Below are 23256 nucleotides of genomic sequence, written 5' to 3'. Positions count from 1 at the left end.
CAGCCACCTCCACCATTCGAAAATCCCCTTTCATCTTCCACCTTCACCACCCTCTCCCCCCAAAACCGAAACCCCATCGTTTGTACCCCCAAAAATCAAAACCCATCTTCCCCATCACCGCCCACACCAAAAACAAAAAAAGAGGAAAACAGAGCAGCAGAGAGAGAGAGAGAGAGAGAGAGAGAGAGAGAGAGAGAGAGAGGAAGAGGGGTTTGCCGGAAAATCCGCCGGATCTCCGGCCCAACTCCACCTTCTCCGGCGAAATCGTGCCGGAATCCGGCCTCCTTCTTCACCAGCCATCTCTGTTACCCACATCTCCATTGTTTTCCACCATCTCCCCTCCAAGATCCCCACCATTTCACAGACCCTAGAAACCCATTCCCAACAGCCTATATTCTTCCCAGCAGCCACATCCCTTCCATTTCTCCAATCTCTTTCACTTATATTCCCATTCCATTTCCACCTCCTATCTCCACCACCGACCACCTTCTCCGGCTAATTCCAATTCATCATCACACCCTGCAATTTCGTCCCGAGCTGCCGTCTCCGCGCGTAATTCGAAAGAATGAGAGGAAGAAGGAACAAGAGCACGGACATATAAGTCTCCAATTTCAGGTAATTCTGTCACTCCTCCTTTTATTCATTCTCAATGTTCGCTATCTCTCATGTTGTCTCTCGCACTCATTATTTTTTTTATGATCTCAAGTTCATGCAATTTGATTTTGGTTTGGGAGAGCAAGTAACAGACATGTGTTTACTTGTGCATATGATATGTTTGATTAAATGCCTAAAAGTGTAAATTTGCTTAGTTTCATTGAATTTCCATTGGATGTGGTTGTGGTTGAAAGCTCTATTGTTTGAGGTCACAGCACATTGGTTCATGGCAGTCAACACATGAACATAATCTAATTTGATATCATTCTAATTGAGGATCAACCCATCTTGTTGAATTGTGAAAATATCAGGGAGAAGATACCTTGGGTTTAGCTGATGGTTATCTTATGATCGTCAGTTCAATTTTTTTTTGTGTAATGCCGGTCGTGAAATTTGCTGAGATTTTGAAATGACACCTAGCATCATCTTTAGCTTTGGGATTATCCTCATGTTGAAGCTCAGCTCGGGTTGACTGTAAAGGACTTTGGAGTTACATTTTCAAGGCTTTATGACCATGATCGTCTGATGCATTTAAAGTAATGCTTCTGTCCTTTTTCATGCTTTGAGATGGGTAGAGTTAGTGTATGTATTAGATAGGATAGTGCTGTACCAATGTCTTTTCATTTAAGCGTTTGGCATTAACATTATTCGATTTTGATAACGGTACGAAGCCCATCCATCTCTATTATTTCAAATACTAATCCCTTGAATTCTAAGGTTGATGTAATCTTGATGGCAGTTTCGTGGTGAGAATTAAGGTGGCCTGGATGCAAGTGTTTAAGCTGGGAAGTGTCTATATCTACCTCGAGTTCTTCATTGTTGGTACCGGTATGTTTTAAATGACTGCATGAGCTGAGTTGATCTTCATTATATGAGCTGATCTTTCAACCCTTAAATTGTACTTAGAGCCTTAAGTTCATGCGGCATAGATGGGTCTCATTGATCGTCGTAGATGGGTCTCATTGAATGGCATAGATGTTTCTTTTGGTGCTATGAATTGGATGGGATCTGTTGTGGCTGTTGGGATGAGGTTGAAAGTTCGGATAAGGGTTTTAGATCATTTAATTTGACCTTTATCCCATTCTATAGCTGCTGATTTTGACCATGGGGAAATGCGGATGTCAATGCATGATTGGTTTGTTTTATAAGCCTAAAAGGAACTACCGCATGCATCAGGTTGACCTAGTATAGCATAAATTCGATCATTCTTTAGTAATTGCGGATTTCTATCTCATTTTTTTTTCCCATTTGGATCGAAGCAATTCGGAACCCTTGTCTTTTCTTCTTTTCTCTACAGGTTTTAGGTTGACTCTCAGGTCTACATTTAGAATACTAGAGCTATCTCAAATATCTGGGACCTTCATTGAAATTTGGAGTTAATTTCAATGTTTGATATCTTCAATGGCTTTCAAGAGTTCTCTGTCAGGTTGAGGTGATGACGGAATGTCTCTTTGCTTATCCCATCATTTCTCATGGGCTTAGGGATTTTCCCTTCTTGGAGGCCGTCCTTTCTTACAGGACTCAAGGGTTCCTTCCTCTCCGAGATGATCATTTTCTATAGGGTTAGGGATTAATTTCTTTCCTTCTTCGGGTTCATCCTTTCACACGTTCCTTGGGATTCCCCCTGCATTTCGGGATCCCCATCGATTTTGGGAACACTCGTCGGGTTTAGGCGACGACGGACGGCAACCTCCTGAGCCAAAACCCTCTTTCAATCAAAAGGGATAAAAACTCATAAAAATCAAATAACAAAAATCCAAAAAATATAAAAAACACTCAAAAGCGTTTTTCGAAAAAGCTGTTTCGAACTACGTTGGCTTGATCCCTTTTCAAAGGGTACGTAGGCAGCTTGGGATCGCTATCCCAAGTTCAGTCAAACCTTTTCAATAAAATCGTTCAAACTTTTCAATAAAATCATTTAAATCCTTCAAAAAATCATTTCAGCATCTAAAAATATCTTTCAAGCTTTTTCTCAAAAATGCAAAAACCAAAATCGGCAAGGATGGTGATTGCCAGGTCACTCGGAGCCTTCTTTTCATTTCATTTCCGATGTTGATCGTGGTTTGTCGATATTATCGGTTTTCCGACGTTTTATCGGGTTTTGGGACGGGCGGTGACGTAGCGTGGCCCCTTCACAGGGACTGTCCTCGCTGAGCCCAACGATAGGCTATGACGATCGTGAGACTTATCCGATTTTAGCGGATCAGGATCACTGAGCTCGATTCCTTTAGAATCGCTCCCTGAGTCTATCGTATGTCCCATTTTCTTTTCCCTGGCATCCTGGGTTTGCGCATACCGTCTATTTTCTGATTCCTTTCTTTCCTCGCGTCTTTTAGCTTATCATGTGTTTGTCTTTGGTTCCGTGTGTGTTTACTTTCAGCTTGCTTGTTCCTTTTGCGTTTAGTTTCACCTGCTTATTTACTTGCTTAGCTGTGACATTTATTGGCTTACTTATCATGATCATATGCTTAGCTGTAGATATTTACCGCTTTTCTGCTTATCATATCTGCTATTACTTGCTTAGCTGTAGTTGTGCATGCGGATGTTATTGCTTTTCCTAGATGTGATGGGTTAGGATTAGATGCGGTGAGTTAGGATTTGGATGTTTATTTTCTTCTGCCCATCCCCGGGTCATGCATGCATAGATAGACGTTTTCTCGGGGATACTCGTTCCCATTTCACATGATTTTAGCCCAAAACTCTTCAAAATTAATTAAAAATGGCATAAGAGACCAGGTGCTTGCACTTGGGCGAATTGGGGGCGCTTAATACCTTCCCCATTCGTCATCAGGCACGGACTTTTGTATCTCTGGTTATCCGTTGCAACAGAGCATTTCATGGGATCCAGGGCCTACTTCCCTGGATGGCGACTCTTCTTTGTTATAGGTACATCTCGGTTCCGGGCCAGTCCTTGAATCGAGAGGTATCTCATTTACATCGTCACCCATGCTGTGAGTGGCACCATTTCGAGAGTTCCTGGGTAGAGCTCTCCTTCACATTGTGGAGATCTTAGAGGATCGACGGGGGACCTCGTGTCCCTCGCCACATTCGTCCTCGGGATCGGGGTCCACAGGCTGGCGACTCTGCTGGGGAGTTCTTGGAACATTGCCTAACTCTGTAAAAATGCCATTTTTACTAATTTTGAAGAAATTTGGATTAAAATCGTTTTAAATGGGAACCTTTTCCGTTAGAATCCAGGGGCACCAAGTAGGTGCGTAAATAAAACGAGGGATTCACACACTGCACAACATGCATTATCGTATTTTTTATTTCTTTCATTGTTTTTTATTATTGGCTCCATGGGATAGATACAGTACATGCCAGATGGTAAGTGATTACCTGGATGGGATTATTGTATCTATTACCAAGCTATGCGCCAGTGCTGCAGCCGTAAACACTAGGCGTACTTGTGTTTACAGCAGCCGATGAGCAATGAAGCATACTATGTATAACATTGGGCGTACTTTTGTTATACATATTAAGTATGGTTCATACGCATAGTACCCGATAGATTGAGTCCGGAGCCCTACTTTGCTTTATATATTATGTATATACATACTGACTTAGTGAAATCCAACTAGGAAGTGCCCGTGTTTATATATATATATTGCATTCATATGGGGATGAACATGTGTTGCTTACACATGTGGAGCCTAGAGTTAGGAGCCTTGACCCATTTATAGACTAGGGTAGTTCACCTCGTGTGGCTACAAATGCGGTCCGAGTACACTCACTTGTCTGTCATGAGTCGAGACTTCCTTGACTCCGCTAGATTAGACTAGGGTTGGTGCCCCTGGTTAGGGTGTATATATATGTACATATATTTATTACTAGATTAGGGTTTGCTTCATAGCTAGGTTTTCTTTCCTAATCTAATCCTTTTTTCCCGTCCATCCGTCTTTTGGATTGTGATCAGATCATTGGTTTCACATCATTATCTTTATAGCCATGATCTCTTCCCGGAGCTTGATCCTTGGATCGATCTTGATCAGATCGCTCCGCATGCCAATTATGAGTCTACTTTGCCATTATCACTACCAGAGTGTGCGTTCTTGCTGAGAGCCCTGTTTCATCTTGACCTTATCGGCATATTCTTTATGCTTGGTTGCCGAGACCCTCCTTGTACAGTCGTTATGCTGCCGGATTTTCTCCAAAAAGCCTTAAGCGTAACCATTATCCTTTAGGGTTATTGATAAACCATGTACTTACCGTACCATATCCCCTAGTACAGCTGTTATGCTGCCGGATTTTCTCTAAATGTCCTGAGTGTGGTCATCATCTTTTTAGGCTGGTAGCTAAACCATGTACTTACCTTATCACATCTCTTTGTACAGTCGTTATGCTGCCGGATTTTACCCATAATATATTGAGTGTGACCGGTATTCTTTAGGGTTATTGAGGAACCATGAGCTTACCTTCCCATGATCCTTCTATGGGGCTGTTATGCTGCCGGATCTTATTTAAAACCTTCTGAGTATGACTTTATGCTCTAGTGTTAGTGATAAACCAGGAGTTTACCATGCCATGATCATTTTGTAACGCCGTTATGCTGTCGGATTTTTATCTGAAACAACATGAGTGTGATGGTTATCCGTTTAGGTTTGATGGGCCGTCATGACCCTTCTTACAATTGTTGTACTGCTGGTTTTTACCCAGAGGGGAGATGTGTTGGTATTATCCCTTGTTTCAATTTGTGCATAACATTCTTTCTGATTATCTTAATTTAAATTAGTGTTCTTACTTCCATTTCAGGAGTCTGAGTTAAGCAATAGCCATTGCTTCGAAAAAAGTTACCATTTCACAGCCTACTTGGTCCCGACAATCTTCTACGTCGAGACTAAGTCGTAGATCTTCTTCACCTATCTCACCAGCTGTATTTCCACTTGTCTCCCCTTGTCTTAACCAAATGGCCGAGTCAAATGAGATGTTAGCTGAAATGAGGGACATGATGAGAAACCTTACAAGAGAGGTTTCTACCCTAAAGGAAGAGGTTACTCAGTTGAAAAGTGAGAGGACCGCTACCTCGAAACAACCTGTCGTCCAGAATCCTCCCAATGTGATTCCAGGCCTTGTTCAGTCTGTCATTTCTCCTGAAAATGATTTCTATGACGAGCAGTATATAGCGGAGAACTGTCTCCCGCAATCAGTCAAGCCAGGCAAAGAGAAGGAATTGGTTGATAGAGTTGAAAAGTTGACTCAGCAAGTTGAAAGCATGCAAGTTAAGGGCCCAAAGAAGATAAATATGTCTGACTTTTCCCTCTTCCCTGGTGTCACTCTTCCTCCAAAATTCAGAATGCCGGATTTTGATAAATATGATGGGACGGGGTGCCCGTGGAGTCATCTGAGGTCGTTCATTTCAAATCTAGAAGGGTATGGGCTGTCTCCAGAGCAGATCGCTAAGGTATTTCCGATGTCTCTGACAGGAGTAGCCAAGAAGTGGTTCCTTCATCTGAAACCCGAAGAGCTCGGAACCTTAGACGAAATTGCTAACAAGTTTGTTGAGCAATTTTCAATGGAAGAAGGAATTGAAGTTACGAAGAGGGATCTGAAAGCGATCAAGCAAGGACCTCAGGAAACGTTTACCTCTTTTGTAAGAAGATGGAGGAGAAAAGCGGCCCAGATGACTAACCGCCCTTCTGAAGAAGATCAGATCAAAATTGTGGTCAAGAACCTGTCTCCGCAGTATTACCACTTCATGGCGACGCAGTATTATTCTGATTTCAATCACTTGATCAAGACAGGAACCATAACTGAAGATGCGTTGCTGAAGGGTTCTCTGGCGAAGTCATCTTTTGATCCGAGGAATGGAAAGAAGCCAATGGTAGTTTCAAAGCCTGAAGTTAGCAATGTGGTTGCTGCGCACCCTATGAGAAGAGTTGTAGCAGAAACAGAGCAGCCAATGAGGAAAGCGCCAAGGCATTTTGATCCGCTACCTTACCCTTTATCTGTCGCTCTCAAGAAGTTACTAAGAGACAAAAAGATCACTCTCTTAGAACCGAAGCTTCCACCACCTATTCTCCCCAGATATTGGCGTGAAGATCAGCATTGTGCATATCATCAAGGAACAGGGCACCTGACAGATAACTGCATGGCCTTGAGGCATAAAATTCAGGATATGATAGAAGCGAAAAAAATCGCTGTATTTATGCCAAACACTACCCGGAATCCATTACCAGCTCATGCTCCTCGCCCTCCACCTACAGTTGGGGCGGTTTTTACTGAAGAGCCTATCCTTGACCCTGCTTCCTTGATTTGTGCTATCGCTTCCGATTCACCGACTGTCTTGGCATTTGGCGATGAAGTTGAAGAAGTAGAGGAAGAGAAGCCTTATGTGCTGGGCGGAGATGAAGATGACTATGCCGAGTCTTCTGTTGGTCCCTATATTCTTCAATGTGATGAAGAGGAAGTTGCAGATGTTGCTCCATATGTTCTTAGCTTCGATGACGACGACTTTGATTTCTTGAACGATCAATGTGACGAAGTCCGCCATGTCACTCGAGGTGGGCGAATTTTCAAACCCGCCGAGTTAAGAGCTGAGAACCCAGCCGAAGTCGTAAGGGCCGCAGAAGCGCAGAAGCAGAGCAAGTCGAGTTGCGAAGAAGAGGATGAGAGTCTTTTACGTCAACTCAAAAAGACCCAGGCTAATATTTCAATTTGGGGTTTGCTTATGGCTTCCCCAAAGCACCGTCAAGTTGTTTTGAGAGAGTTGAATGCTGCACAGGTCTCTGTAGATATCACATCGGATGAGCTCGTTGGTTTAGTAGCGATGGCTAGGGTGTCCAAGACTCTTTCTTTCACTGATGAAGATCTGACATCTGAGGGCCACAATCATACGCGTCCACTGAAAATCACTGTTATTTGTAACGGGAAGAAGGTCCCAGATGTATTAGTTGACAACGGGTCCGCACTGAACGTATGTCCGTTGGCCACCGCTACTGTCCTGGGATTTGAGCCGAATGACTTCATCCCTTCTGAGCAGGGTATTTTGGCGTACGATGGTACCAGACGCGATGTTATCGGGACGCTAGCAACCGAAGTTCTGATAGGGGGAGAAATCTTTGAAGTAGAGTTCCAAGTGCTCGATATCAAAGCGTCTTTCCTTCTCTTGCTTGGCCGACCTTGGCTCCATAAGGTTGGAGTTATCCCTTCCTCACTGCACCAGAAACTGAAGTTCATCAGAAACAACAGGGTGATAACAGTCAAGGGTGATCCTGATTTAGAGGTAGGCCAGATTTCGCAAGAGGGTACCTCAGAAAAGAAAGGTGATGTTAGTCTGACCGGGTTCTCTGTAGAAGTCACAGCAATATCTTTTGAAAAGGCAAAGAATGAAGAGATTTTGTTCCTCACCAGCACTAATCCCCGGGTTGTAAAGATGATGCATAAACAGGGGTACCTTCCTGGTGCAGGTCTGGGTCGCAATCATCAGGGGATAGTCGAATGGCCTATAATGAGAAAGAATGAAGGGTTGTTCGGACTCGGATATGAGCCTTCTAGCGAAGAGATTAGAGAAATGAGAAATTACATGCGGAAATGGTCCGAGCTCCGACGCCGGGGTCTAGAGCTGCCGATGAAATCATTCAGTCTGATCAGAAATGGTAAATATCGCAGAGAGGGAGATGACTTTGCATTCTGTGGGTTCGCAGAGCCGTGGGTTGATGAGCTGACAGGGCAGGAGCTGCCGGGGTTTGAGATATTTTTCGATATGGAGCTGCCAGATGAATACCCGAGTTTGCAGATTCATGAGATCGAACCAGAGGTTGATTGGGCTGATATCCTTGAGCCGTGTCTTCTGAATTCCCTGTTCCAGGTTGAGTTACCGATTGTAGCCATGATCGGAGGAGATGCGCTGATCCTTGATCCTGAAAGCCTTATCACCCCAGCCGAGGGACCTCTCACGAACTGGAGTTCCCAGGTCATACCCCGAGTCGTCATCCAGTACAGTCCTGTTTCTATCAAAGAGTCTGTTGTCTCTAGCTATATGTCCATTTCCGAGTCAAAAATAGAGTTTGCTTTATCTGATGTTTCTTTTGATGCAGGTACAGTCGTGATCGAGCCCGTTGATGAGGAGTCTTTCGATGCCGTTGTTCAGTCCGATGCAGAGTCCATTGCATCTTCCGTTGAGTCTATCGAGTCTGTCGAGTCTGTCGATTCTGTTCATACGATAGTCCAGTCTGATGATGAGTCTGTAAAGATTTCTAAAGATTTCAATACTGAGCCCATTGAAGGCGCGTCAACAGATGTAACTTCGATTTCTTTGAATGAAATAAAAGACTCTTCTTTTTATTCACCTGTCTCTACTTCAATTTCTGCTTCTTTATCTGATCAAATTGATAATAATAATAATCAAGACTCCCCCTCTAATGAGGATGCCGACGAAACTCCCCCTGAAATCAAACACATGATTAGGCAGGAGGAGCAGCGTCGAGCAAAACCATTCGAAGAGGAAATCGAGACCATCAATATTGGTGATGAAACCCTAGTTCGGGAAATTCGAATTGGCAAAACATTAACTCCCGAAGAGCGTGTGGAATTAATTGCCCTGTTAAAGGAATTCAAAGAAGTTTTCGCTTGGTCCTATGATGACATGCCGGGATTAAGTGAAGACATTGTTCAACATAGACTTCCCCTAATCCCGGGTGCCAGACCGAAAAAGCAAAAACTCCGAAAAATGAAACCAGAGTGGGACTTGCTAGTCAGAGATGAAGTTCAGAAACAATTGGATGTTGGCTTCATACAAGTTGTTGAATACCCTGAATGGCTAGCCAACATAGTACCGGTGCCCAAGAAGGACGGAAAAGTCAGAATGTGTGTGGATTTCAGAGATCTGAACAAAGCAAGTCCGAAAGATGATTTTCCTTTGCCACACATAGACATCTTGGTGGACAACACAGCGGGCCATGCTCTCCTTTCATTTATGGATGGATTCTCAGGATACAACCAGATCAAGATGGCTCCTGAGGACATGATCAAGACGGCCTTCATCACTCAATGGGGGACATATTGTTACAGAGTTATGCCATTTGGACTCAAAAATGCTGGAGCAACATATCAGAGGGCTGCTACCACTTTACTGCATGACATGATCCACAAAGAGGTCGAAGTATATGTTGATGACATGATCGTTAAAGCGAAGACCAGGGAAGAGCATGCAGGGGCATTGAGAAAGTTCTTCCAGCGAATCCAAAAGTTCAAGCTCCGTCTCAACCCGAATAAGTGTGTATTTGGGGTTACGTCGGGAAAACTGCTGGGATTCTTGGTCAGCCGGAGAGGGATTGAAGTAGATCCACAGAAAATCAAAGCTATCCAAGAAATGGCTCCGCCAAAGACTGAGAAGCAGATCCGTGGGTTTTTAGGAAAGGTCCAGTACTTGAGAAGGTTCATTGCACAGTTGACAACGACTTGTGAACCAATTTTCAAGCTCTTAAAGAAGAATGCTCCAAAGAAATGGAACGAAGAATGTCAAGAAGCTTTCGAGAAAATCAAGCAGTGTTTGGCTTTACCACCAGTTTTGTCACCAATCATACCAGGACAACCGATGTTGCTGTACTTGTCTGTTACTGACACAGCGATGGGGTGTATGTTAGCGCAGCAAGACCCAGAGTCGAAGCGAGAAAGAGCCATTTACTACGTCAGCAAGAAAATGTTGGAGTACGAGCAAAAGTACACCATTCTTGAGAAGACTTGTCTAGCACTGGTTTGGGCTACTCAGAAGCTGAGGCATTATTTGTTGTCGAGTAGGGTTCTTCTACTCTCACGGATGGACCCATTGAAATACTTGTTCGAGAAGCCAGCCCTCACCGGAAGAACTGCCAGGTGGTTGTTGTTATTGTCTGAGTTCGATATCACTTATGTCACGCAGAAGTCAATTAAGGGGCGTGTGATAGCTGAACAGTTAGCCGATTCACCAGCAGAAAATAATGAATTTTTGAAAGCAGAGTTTCCAGATGAGGAGATAATGACTGTGGAAGATGAAGTTCCAGACACAAAGTGGTTGATGTACTTTGATGGAGCAGTCAACAATCGAGGCCAAGGAGTAGGGGCGGTGTTGGTGTCACCAAGAAAAGAGTATATCCCTATATCCATCAAACTTCAGTTCAAGTGCACAAACAATATGGCAGAATACGAGGCGTGTATCTCAGGTTTGGAAGCAGCCATAGCCTTGCGCATTCAGGACCTAGATGTATTCGGGGACTCAATTTTGATTATCTGTCAAACTAACGGAAACTGGAAAACAAGAGACGATAAGTTGATCCCGTATAATACGTACCTAGAGTCTCTGGTCAGAAAATTCGGAAATATCACATTCACTCATTTGTCCAGAACGAAGAATCACTTTGCCGATGCATTAGCTACTCTGGCTTCGATGCTTGACATTTCTGCGACAATGGAAGTTCAACCATTAGAAGTAAGACTTCAATGGGCCCCGTCACATGTTAACGCCATTGAAATAGCAGCGAGGTGTCCAGATGGCAGGCCTTGGTACACAGATATCAAAAACCTCATCTTAGGCAAGGGGCATCCACCAGAAGCTTCTGGAAAAGAGCGAAGGTCTCTTCAGAAATTGGCCGCTAACTTTGTCATCTGTGGTGAAGAGTTGTACAGGAGGTCGTTCGATGGAATCCAACTTTTGTGTATAGATGAGGATCAAGCAGCTGAACTCATAGAGCAAACACACGAAGGAGTCTGTGGACCGCATATGAACGGAAAGATGCTGTCAAGGAAGATTCTCAGACTTGGTTATTACTGGCCGACAATGGAAGCAGATTGCTACGCCTATGTGAAGAAATGTCACAAATGTCAGGTCTACGCCAATCTCATCCATGTGCCGCCTTCTCAGTTGCATTCTCTCACTTCGCCGTGGCCGTTCTCAGTGTGGGGAATAGATATCATCGGGAAGATAAGTCCGAAGTCTTCTAGTGGGCATGAGTATATCTTGGTTGCCATTGATTACTTCACAAAGTGGATAGAAGCTGTTTCGTATGCATCATTGACCTCGGCTTCTGTTGCGAAGTTCATCAGAGCAAATATCATTTGCAGATATGGAGTACCACATGAGCTAATTTCAGACAATGGGTCCCATTTCAAGAAGGAGGTGGCGCGCCTGTGTGAGGAGTTTAAGATCAAGCATCATAAGTCTTCGCCATATAGACCTCAAACAAACGGAGCTGTTGAAGCTGCTAATAAAAACATCAAAGTAATCATCAGCAAGATGACCGAGACTTACAAAGATTGGTCAAGCAAGCTCCCGTATGCTTTGTGGGCCTATAGGACGTCAATCAGGTCCTCTACAGGTGCAACTCCGTATTCTCTGGTCTACGGAATGGAAGCTGTCTTGCCTGTTGAACTGCGAATTCCCTCCCTGAGAGTGATGATGGAAGCTGGGTTGCCAGAATCTGATTGGGCTCAAGCCAGATATCATGAGTTACAAATGATTGACGAAAAAAGGTTGAAAGCATTGTACCATGTTCAGGGGTATCAACGCCGCGTCGAGAGAGCCTTCAACAAGAAAGTTCGAGTTCGAGACCTCAAGAAGGGAGATCTTGTTCTGAAATCCTTTCGGGCACCGGTATATGATCCCAGGGGTAAATTCAAGCCGAAATGGTCAGGTCCATACATTGTTGATGAAGTCCTGCCTGGAAAAGCTGTCAGACTCCTCAATGAAAATGGAGAAAAGCTAACAGAGCCAACAAACCTTGACCAACTCAAGAAATACTATGCTTAAAGCACCAAAAGGCCTTCCTTGGCCGACCAGAGCTTCAAACCAAAAATCAATTCTAAAAAAAAAAAAAAAACATATCAAAAGAATCCTTTGCAAAACCCTTTTGAGCTTACACAAAATCAAAACCATTCTCTTTTCCAAACCCATAATCTAGGGGCATTTGTGCCTTGAACTACGCGCGACCTGATCCTCATCCTTTGGGGGTACGTAGGCAGTCTGGCTAGTCCGGATTCGGTCGAAACCTGGGAAAACTTATTAAAACTCCGGTCTTTCAAATCTTAACCCACCTAAAAAGTCCTTTTGGTGCAATAGGCAAAGGTTTGTGGCTAAAAAAAAAAAAAAGAAAAAAAAAAGAAAAGAAAAAAAATGGAGTCTGAAGGCCCGTTAGATTGAAAACCCGCAAGGGCGATCTAAGCAAAAGTTAGGGTCATTCACCTGCTAAGTTGAAAACCCGAAAGGGCGGCTTAGGCAAAAATCAAGGTGTGAGCCTGCTGGATTGAAAACTCGCAAGGGCAATTCAGGCAAAAATTAAGGCAAGCGGTCCGCCAGATTGAAAACCTGAAAAGGCGATTTGGTCAGTGGCAGTGATTTCTAAAGAAGCTAAACAACTGGGGCAGACGAGACTTGTAACCCAGTAATGGCATCATCAAAGTCTGAGTAGTGCCAGCGTCACTTGCTTTAATCTTCCTCTAAACTAGGGCCATTTAAGACTAAGCAATCAGAGGGGTTTAATGACCATGACGGTAATACCGACCAGGGAATGAATCACTTTTAAAACATGGTATTCAAGTCACTCTAAGAGTGGTTAACCTTCGCCAATTTAAAATGTTGGTCAGGTCAAGAAGCAAGTTGAGTCTTTCTCGAAAATCCAAGTCCTGTGTTTGTCAATGTCTTTTACTTGCCACTTGTCGAAGTCTGTCGCGTGTCAAGTCAAAATCTCCAAGGTCTTGTATGGTCTGTACCTTTCCCAGAGCTGGGGTGACAGGCACCAAAGCAAGAAGTCTCGTCTCCGGAAGACAAATTAAATCAGAGCAAGGTTCAGAAGAATGGCAAACTATCAGGCCTATTGAAATTTTGTTAGCTGGCGGATTGGAAAGAGTCCTTTCAGGCAGAATTGATCTTATTGTTCTCATGTTTCCTCTACACACAGAGCTTTGTAAATCCAATATTCATGAAATGAAATACTTGTTTCCCTGCATTTGTATTGTTGTATTAAGACTCTAGTAATGGAAGTACGAATAACTAGGGGCATCTTTTATGACTTGGCAAATCACGCCAAGTCATAAAAGCTGTCAAATCCACAAGGACAATCAGAATAAACCAATGTCTTCAGCAACTTGAGATGAGAGAAGCTCAAGCGCATCTCGAGTCAAACCTCTAAATTCCCCGAGCTAAGCCTACTCCATAGTCAGCTCATCAGCAAAGCTAGTCTCCAATGGAGTCTAACATCTTACCTCCCAGAGAGTCCGCTGTCAACTGCTCAAAGCATTCAATCCCCAGCAAAATCCAATTCTTTAAAAAGGGGTCAATATCCAAAATCCCAGCAAATCATGAGAGTCCGGTCCTCAGCAAGGAACACGCACTCCCATCTTCTCGGCAAAAGACAAAGCAATTCTCAAAACGATCAATCTGAAAAAAAAAAAGGTTCCCGCTTCTTTGGAGAGACAATGTAATCTCCAAAGAAATCAATCCAAATCCATCAATCCAAATCAATCAATTCAAATTAATTCAAATCAATCAAAAGCAGGAGAGTATCTCTTTTCATAAAAATTTTACTCCTCAATCAAATTTCCATCGCTTGTTACTGCGTGAGGGTCCGCATAACAACGCTTTCCCCTTTGATTAGTGCGTGAGGGTTCCGCCTAATTAAAATTCCACCTTTTGTTACTGTGTGAGGGTTCCACATAACAGATTTCCGTCGCTTGTTACTGTGTGAGGGTTCCACATAACAAATTTCCGTCGCTTGTTACTGCGTGAGGGTCCGCATAACAACGCTTCCCCCTTTGATTAGTGCGTGAGGGTTCCGCCTAATTAAAATTCCACCTTTTGTTACTGTGTGAGGGTTCCACATAACAGATTTCCGTCGCTTGTTACTGTGTGAGGGTTCCACATAACAAATTTCCGTCGCTTGTTACTGCGTGAGGGTCCGCATAACAACGCTTCCCCCTTTGATTAGTGCGTGAGGGTTCCGCCTAGTTAAAATTCCACCTTTTGTTACTGTGTGAGGGTTCCACATAACAAATTTCCGTCGCTTGTTACTGCGTGAGGGTCCGCATAACAACGCTTTCCCCTTTGATTAGTGCGTGAGGGTTCCGCCTAATTAAAATGTCACCTTTTGTTACTGTGTGAGGGTTCCACATAACAAATTTCCATTGCTTGTTACTGCGTGAGGGTTCCGCATAACAAAGCTTCCCTGTGGTTAGCGTGTGAAGGTTCCACCTAACCAAGTCTCTCGTTAGTGCGCGAAGGTCCCGCCTAACTAAAAATTCTATTTTCAAGGCGTGAAGGTTCCGCCTGATTATCCCAACCTCATTTCCAGTGCGTGTGGGTTCCGCCTGATTGTTCGAAGTCCAAATTGCCATTCAATAAAACATCCAATCCCTTTCGTATCTTTTCATTTGAAATTTTGGGCCGATCAAAATGTGTTGTCTCTTCAGCTTTGGCGTTCGTGCGACAAGCGCCCTCTGCCAAAGAGGGGCATCTGTAGACACCCCATTTTGACCGGACCATTTTCCCCAAAATCGAATAAATTCTCGAAATCGAATAAAGTCCCGATCCCGGAACCGAATCCCAAAATTTTTGAAAAATCAAACCCGAAAACCCTAAAAATGCCCATTTCCATATATTTTAGAAATCGTTTGAAGGCCCGGGTGATCTCTGAACCCCACTGGCATCCTCCGTTCAAATTGCCCTGATCCTCCAGCTCATTTTTCAAAAAAAAATTGATTGAAAGAGTTACAAAGCGCCCCTGAGTTTTGGTATTGGCACCTCTCTATACAAATTTCTCAAGTGTGGATGATGCTAACTCGACCTCTCCTTGATATTTTACTAACTTACCTTGTCTCTTAGTGTTTAGACCGTGATTAAATGGGTACATTTTCGAATTAAAATTTGTCAAGAGACAAGCTGAGTTTGTGTGATTATCAAAGCGAGGGTGAGGTTGTTTCATTTGCAAACGGAAGGGGGTTGATTTAAACAAGGAAGGTGTGGCAATACCAAGCCCTTGTATTAAAAGGAGAAAGATATATATATATATATATTTTTATTACTTGGGGCAGCCCACTCAAGTGCAAAAGGAAGAAATAAAATACACTAGGTGGGGGGCTGCCCATGAGAGAGAAGGGGGCAGAATATATCATTTCCTATTTGCAAGAGGGCTTTTTGGAACATTTTACTACTTCCTCTGCAAGCAATAATCAAGGACCATAGGATCAAAATGGGACTAGGTGTAGGGTAGTGATTGAGGAGCATGCCTAAAGTTCTAGGTTTTTATACAAGGGTGGGGATGACCCAATTCATCAAAGAGGGGAATGGATGGCTAAGATCAGAGGGGGGTTTCAACCCTAACTATAAAAAAAAAAATCTCTCGTGGGTAGTAGAGGGAGCCCCATTTTTCTAAGAGGAGAACAGCAGCAGAGGAGGAGGATTTTCCCATTTTTCTAGCAGAGAGAGGGAGGAGAAGAAGGGCCTTGCAGCCACCTCTCCACCACCACAGCCACCATCACCTCTCCACCACCACAGCCATCATCGGCCTCCACCCGTGCCACCATCTCCAACCACCTTCTCCGGAATCCTCCCGGCCACCGCACCTCCACCATCTCCCAGAGCCCAAACCCTCTGCAACTGTTAGCCTTAACCACCACCACCTCCGGCCAAACCCACAACCTTCATCACCACCGCCACCCTCAGCTCCACAATCACCACCAAACCAGCACCACCAACACCGCACCACCACCAGCCACCACCCTCAACCTCCAACCCGAAACCCAAAACCCGTTTCCACCCCAACACCACCCTTCGAAAATCCCCTCCCATCTTCCACCTTCACCTTCCTCACATCAAAAAAACCGAAACCCTTTTTTTTGACCTCCAAAAATCAAAACCCATTCCTTCTCCACCACCCTCCAACCTCCGGCCGACCTCCAATCCGGCCACCACCTCCAATCTCTCAACCCTTCTTCTTCATTCTCCCCAAAACCCAAACCCCTTTCCACCAAAACCCACATCTCCACCATCAGCCACCTCCACCATTCGAAAATCCCCTTTCATCTTCCACCTTCACCACCCTCTCCCCCCAAAACCGAAACCCCATCGTTTGTACCCCCAAAAATCAAAACCCATCTTCCCCATCACCGCCCACACCAAAAACAAAAAAAGAGGAAAACAGAGCAGCAGAGAGAGAGAGAGAGAGAGAGAGAGAGAGAGAGAGAGAGAGGAAGAGGGGTTTGCCGGAAAATCCGCCGGATCTCCGGCCCAACTCCACCTTCTCCGGCGAAATCGTGCCGGAATCCGGCCTCCTTCTTCACCAGCCATCTCTGTTACCCACATCTCCATTGTTTTCCACCATCTCCCCTCCAAGATCCCCACCATTTCACAGACCCTAGAAACCCATTCCCAACAGCCTATATTCTTCCCAGCAGCCACATCCCTTCCATTTCTCCAATCTCTTTCACTTATATTCCCATTCCATTTCCACCTCCTATCTCCACCACCGACCACCTTCTCCGGCTAATTCCAATTCATCATCACACCCTGCAATTTCGTCCCGAGCTGCCGTCTCCGCGCGTAATTCGAAAGAATGAGAGGAAGAAGGAACAAGAGCACGGACATATAAGTCTCCAATTTCAGGTAATTCTGTCACTCCTCCTTTTATTCATTCTCAATGTTCGCTATCTCTCATGTTGTCTCTCGCACTCATTATTTTTTTTATGATCTCAAGTTCATGCAATTTGATTTTGGTTTGGGAGAGCAAGTAACAGACATGTGTTTACTTGTGCATATGATATGTTTGATTAAATGCCTAAAAGTGTAAATTTGCTTAGTTTCATTGAATTTCCATTGGATGTGGTTGTGGTTGAAAGCTCTATTGTTTGAGGTCACAGCACATTGGTTCATGGCAGTCAACACATGAACATAATCTAATTTGATATCATTCTAATTGAGGATCAACCCATCTTGTTGAATTGTGAAAATATCAGGGAGAAGATACCTTGGGTTTAGCTGATGGTTATCTTATGATCGTCAGTTCAATTTTTTTTTGTGTAATGCCGGTCGTGAAATTTGCTGAGATTTTGAAATGACACCTAGCATCATCTTTAGCTTTGGGATTATCCTCATGTTGAAGCTCAGCTCGGGTTGACTGTAAAGGACTTTGGAGTTACATTTTCAAGGCTTTATGACCATGATCGTCTGATGCATTTAAAGTAATGCTTCTGTCCTTTTTCATGCTTTGAGATGGGTAGAGTTAGTGTATGTATTAGATAGGATAGTGCTGTACCAATGTCTTTTCATTTAAGCGTTTGGCATTAACATTATTCGATTTTGATAACGGTACGAAGCCCATCCATCTCTATTATTTCAAATACTAATCCCTTGAATTCTAAGGTTGATGTAATCTTGATGGCAGTTTCGTGGTGAGAATTAAGGTGGCCTGGATGCAAGTGTTTAAGCTGGGAAGTGTCTATATCTACCTCGAGTTCTTCATTGTTGGTACCGGTATGTTTTAAATGACTGCATGAGCTGAGTTGATCTTCATTATATGAGCTGATCTTTCAACCCTTAAATTGTACTTAGAGCCTTAAGTTCATGCGGCATAGATGGGTCTCATTGATCGTCGTAGATGGGTCTCATTGAATGGCATAGATGTGTCTTTTGGTGCTATGAATTGGATGGGATCTGTTGTGGCTGTTGGGATGAGGTTGAAAGTTCGGATAAGGGTTTTAGATCATTTAATTTGACCTTTATCCCATTCTATAGCTGCTGATTTTGACCATGGGGAAATGCGGATGTCAATGCATGATTGGTTTGTTTTATAAGCCTAAAAGGAACTACCGCATGCATCAGGTTGACCTAGTATAGCATAAATTCGATCATTCTTTAGTAATTGCGGATTTCTATCTCATTTTTTTTTCCCATTTGGATCGAAGCAATTCGGAACCCTTGTCTTTTCTTCTTTTCTCTACAGGTTTTAGGTTGACTCTCAGGTCTACATTTAGAATACTAGAGCTATCTCAAATATCTGGGACCTTCATTGAAATTTGGAGTTAATTTCAATGTTTGATATCTTCAATGGCTTTCAAGAGTTCTCTGTCAGGTTGAGGTGATGACGGAATGTCTCTTTGCTTATCCCATCATTTCTCATGGGCTTAGGGATTTTCCCTTCTTGGAGGCCGTCCTTTCTTACAGGACTCAAGGGTTCCTTCCTCTCCGAGATGATCATTTTCTATAGGGTTAGGGATTAATTTCTTTCCTTCTTCGGGTTCATCCTTTCACACGTTCCTTGGGATTCCCCCTGCATTTCGGGATCCCCATCGATTTTGGGAACACTCGTCGGGTTTAGGCGACGACGGACGGCAACCTCCTGAGCCAAAACCCTCTTTCAATCAAAAGGGATAAAAACTCATAAAAATCAAATAACAAAAATCCAAAAAATATAAAAAACACTCAAAAGCGTTTTTCGAAAAAGCTGTTTCGAACTACGTTGGCTTGATCCCTTTTCAAAGGGTACGTAGGCAGCTTGGGATCGCTATCCCAAGTTCAGTCAAACCTTTTCAATAAAATCGTTCAAACTTTTCAATAAAATCATTTAAATCCTTCAAAAAATCATTTCAGCATCTAAAAATATCTTTCAAGCTTTTTCTCAAAAATGCAAAAACCAAAATCGGCAAGGATGGTGATTGCCAGGTCACTCGGAGCCTTCTTTTCATTTCATTTCCGATGTTGATCGTGGTTTGTCGATATTATCGGTTTTCCGACGTTTTATCGGGTTTTGGGACGGGCGGTGACGTAGCGTGGCCCCTTCACAGGGACTGTCCTCGCTGAGCCCAACGATAGGCTATGACGATCGTGAGACTTATCCGATTTTAGCGGATCAGGATCACTGAGCTCGATTCCTTTAGAATCGCTCCCTGAGTCTATCGTATGTCCCATTTTCTTTTCCCTGGCATCCTGGGTTTGCGCATACCGTCTATTTTCTGATTCCTTTCTTTCCTCGCGTCTTTTAGCTTATCATGTGTTTGTCTTTGGTTCCGTGTGTGTTTACTTTCAGCTTGCTTGTTCCTTTTGCGTTTAGTTTCACCTGCTTATTTACTTGCTTAGCTGTGACATTTATTGGCTTACTTATCATGATCATATGCTTAGCTGTAGATATTTACCGCTTTTCTGCTTATCATATCTGCTATTACTTGCTTAGCTGTAGTTGTGCATGCGGATGTTATTGCTTTTCCTAGATGTGATGGGTTAGGATTAGATGCGGTGAGTTAGGATTTGGATGTTTATTTTCTTCTGCCCATCCCTGGGTCATGCATGCATAGATAGACGTTTTCTCGGGGATACTCGTTCCCATTTCACATGATTTTAGCCCAAAACTCTTCAAAATTAATTAAAAATGGCATAAGAGACCAGGTGCTTGCACTTGGGCGAATTGGGGGCGCTTAATACCTTCCCCATTCGTCATCAGGCACGGACTTTTGTATCTCTGGTTATCCGTTGCAACAGAGCATTTCATGGGATCCAGGGCCTACTTCCCTGGATGGCGACTCTTCTTTGTTATAGGTACATCTCGGTTCCGGGCCAGTCCTTGAATCGAGAGGTATCTCATTTACATCGTCACCCATGCTGTGAGTGGCACCATTTCGAGAGTTCCTGGGTAGAGCTCTCCTTCACATTGTGGAGATCTTAGAGGATCGACGGGGGACCTCGTGTCCCTCGCCACATTCGTCCTCGGGATCGGGGTCCACACCTATATTCGAGGATTGGTACTCCCACCTGAGGGACTCTGGATCCAACCTTCGAGTATAGCGTCTCCTCGTTCCCTTTTCTGTAAGCTTTTCGAGAACAAAACTGTTGATGCTATACCCTATTTCAAGGACACATACGTGCAATTCGATGACCTCATTGAGCGTTTTTCTAAAAACGTTGACCCTATCGATTCCCGTTTTCAAAATTGTCGACGCAGTGCCTTAATCTTTGGTGTCCTTGCACGTCACGTTGTCCGTGAAGACTCCAGTATTGCCCCTGTGACCTTACTGAGTGTAGCCGATCAAATTAGCGAAGGAAGGAATCCTGTCCCAATCATGCTAGCGGAAACCTTCTCTGGGCTGGATCTTATTGCTCGGCAAGAGGTTAAGGATAATTTCCATGGGTGTGTCAAACTGCTTTATTTATGGCTCTGTGAAAAACTCACCATCCTTCGGCCACAGAGCTCCCTTCAGTACACCCTCAAGGATCATCTTTCGTGGCAACCAATGGCCAATAGACCCCAATCCATTGATGAGTGGCGTAATTGGTTGCAACACGTGGAGAAGGATCAATTTCACTGGGTGAGTCATTCATGCTTACATGTCATCACTAGCACCTGCCCGCATCCATTTGTGTATCTTATGGGTTTGGAAAAGTCAACATTTTATGCACCCACTCGTTTGCTTTATCAGATCACGGGAAATCCATGTCCTCCCGGATTTGTAACCCCTCCTCCTTGCGAAAAGCTTACTCCCGGTCTCATAAAGTCTATTGTAGCTGCTTGGGGAAACAAGGTTACAGTTAAGAGATTTGCTCTATCATCTAAAGTCAAACGGAATGAGTTACCAGAAGAGCCTGCGGGAAAGAGGGCACGGATCATGGAGCATTGAAGACCATTTTCATACAATTGTCATTTTAATTTCAAGTTTCATTATGCTCACTTGGTTTCATTTACTTGTAATTAAAAGTGACATGTTTTATCAATCGTAACTGCAGTTTGATTTGTGATCAATGAAAATGTGTTCTTTTCTATTTCTCTCGTCTTGAATTTGTGTGAAGTGTTCCATCTCAATTATCAAATGTGCAATCTAACTTATTAACTTCCATTCAGGAGTCTTAGCGGGACATCATCGCTCCCAAGAAAGTCAATTCAAAATCGGCCTGGTACCGGCAGTCTTCAGATTCCAGGCTGAATAGACTTTCCTTTTCCCCAGAATCCTTTACTTCTCCTGTGCCGCTTCTCCTCGGCCTTCCAGATATTCTTTCACCCATTCCACTTGCATCTGAATCAATGGAAGGGACCGGAAACAACAGTCCTAATACGAATGAGATGATGAAGGCTATTCTTCTTCAGCTGAGTGCCATGAAGGATGATATAGCCCTCTTGAAAAATGACCGTCTTTCTACCTCTAAAGATCCTGCTCATCAGCAGTCTCCAGTTATGCCTTCCGTTCCTCTTATTTCTCCCAGGCCAGCTGTATTGCCTGAAATCGAAGACTTTGATGAGGGCCAATACGCACCAGAGAACTGTCTTCAAAACCTAGGAAATCCTGATAAAGCACAGGAATTGGCTGACCAAATTGAGAAGCTGACCCGGGATATGGAAACCATGAAATGCCAAGGTCCCAAAAATTTGGATATGTCTGAATTCATGTTAGCTCCGGGGGTCGTACTTCCTCCCAAGTTCAAAATGCCAGACTTTGACAAATACGACGGAATGGGGTGCCCTCGTAGCCATCTCAAGTCTATCCTTCCTCTTTTGCAGCAGCACGGTTTATCCCCAGAGCAGATTGCTCTAGTGTTCCCTAGAACTTTGACTGGGACAGCCAAGAAGTGGTTTCTGCATCTGAAGCCAGAAGAGGTCCAGACCCTTGAAGGTGTAGCTAACAAATTCGTCCAGCAATTCTCCATGGAGGAGGGAATTGACGTGACAAAAAGGGACCTGAAATCGCTGAAGCAGGGACCCAATGAGACCTTTACTTCCTTCATTCGACGATGGAGGAGAAAGGCAGCCCAAATGACCCACAAGTTACCAGATGACGATCTTATCAAGATTGCAGTCAAGAATCTTTCCCCCTTTTACTTTCCTCATATGTCAATCCAGTACTTCAATGACTTCGATCATCTGAATTGAATACAGCACAGGTGTCTGTGAATATAACCCCTGATGAGCTGGTTGGGCTCGTATCTATGGCCAGATCAGCTATGACCGTGTCCTTTTCGGATGAAGATCTGACTCCGGAGGGTAAGAATCATACAAAGTCTCTCAGAATTACCGTCGTGTGCAATAAGAAGAAAGTGCCAGAGATTTTGGTTGACAACGGGTCAGCTCTGAATGTGTGTCCTTTGAGCACCGCTACTGCGTTGGGGTTTGGGCAAAATGACTATATTCCATCGGAGCAGGGGATACTCGCTTATGACGGGACCAGAAGGGATGTCATTGGAACTTTGGCCACCGAAATTGAGATTGGAGGTGAAATGTTTGACGTAGAATTCCAAGTTCTCGATATCAAGACCTCCTTCTTCCTCCTTCTCGGCCGACCTTGGCTTCATAGGGTCGGAGTTGTTCCTTCCACTGTCCATTAGAAACTCAAGTTCATCAAGAATAACAGAATTATCACAGTTAGAGGGGACCCAGAACCAGAGGTTGGGCAGATTTCCCAAGAGCAGATCAGTTCAAGCACCATAGATGTCAGTCTGACTGGGTTTTCACTCGAAGTTTCGACCATTACTATGGAAGAAGCTATGAGCGAAGAGATTCTGTTTATGTCCAGTACAAATGCGCAGGTAGCCCGAATAATGCGCCGATATGGGTATATTCCCGGAACTGGTCTGGGGAGAAGTCTGCAAGGTTTAACTGAGTGGCCGGAGCTGAAGGTAAACAATTTGTTTGGGTTAGGATATGAACCCACCAGAAAAGAGGT

The 23256-nt window shown here is 43.9% G+C and overlaps 1 protein-coding gene across 1 annotated transcript; it reads left to right on the top strand.

Moving 5' to 3' along the window:
* The first annotated feature begins 5560 nt into the window (after positions 1-5560).
* Positions 5561-21525, top strand: LOC143891751 (uncharacterized). The gene is made up of 7 exons (XM_077396286.1): positions 5561-7729; positions 7817-8893; positions 9707-10627; positions 10826-11335; positions 11741-12220; positions 20461-20735; positions 21444-21525. The coding sequence occupies exons 1-7, from the start codon at positions 5561-5563 to the stop codon at positions 21523-21525; spliced, it is 5514 nt and encodes a 1837-aa protein (XP_077252401.1).
* The last annotated feature ends 1731 nt before the right edge of the window (positions 21526-23256 follow it).

This window comes from Tasmannia lanceolata, unplaced genomic scaffold (assembly GCF_043159265.1).
Source record: "Tasmannia lanceolata isolate RefF3 unplaced genomic scaffold, GAP_Taslan_0.1 ptg000015l, whole genome shotgun sequence".
NCBI lineage: Eukaryota > Viridiplantae > Streptophyta > Magnoliopsida > Canellales > Winteraceae > Tasmannia > Tasmannia lanceolata.
The sequence above is the reverse complement of the archived record's forward strand: the minus strand, read 5'-3'. Positions and strand labels throughout refer to the sequence as shown.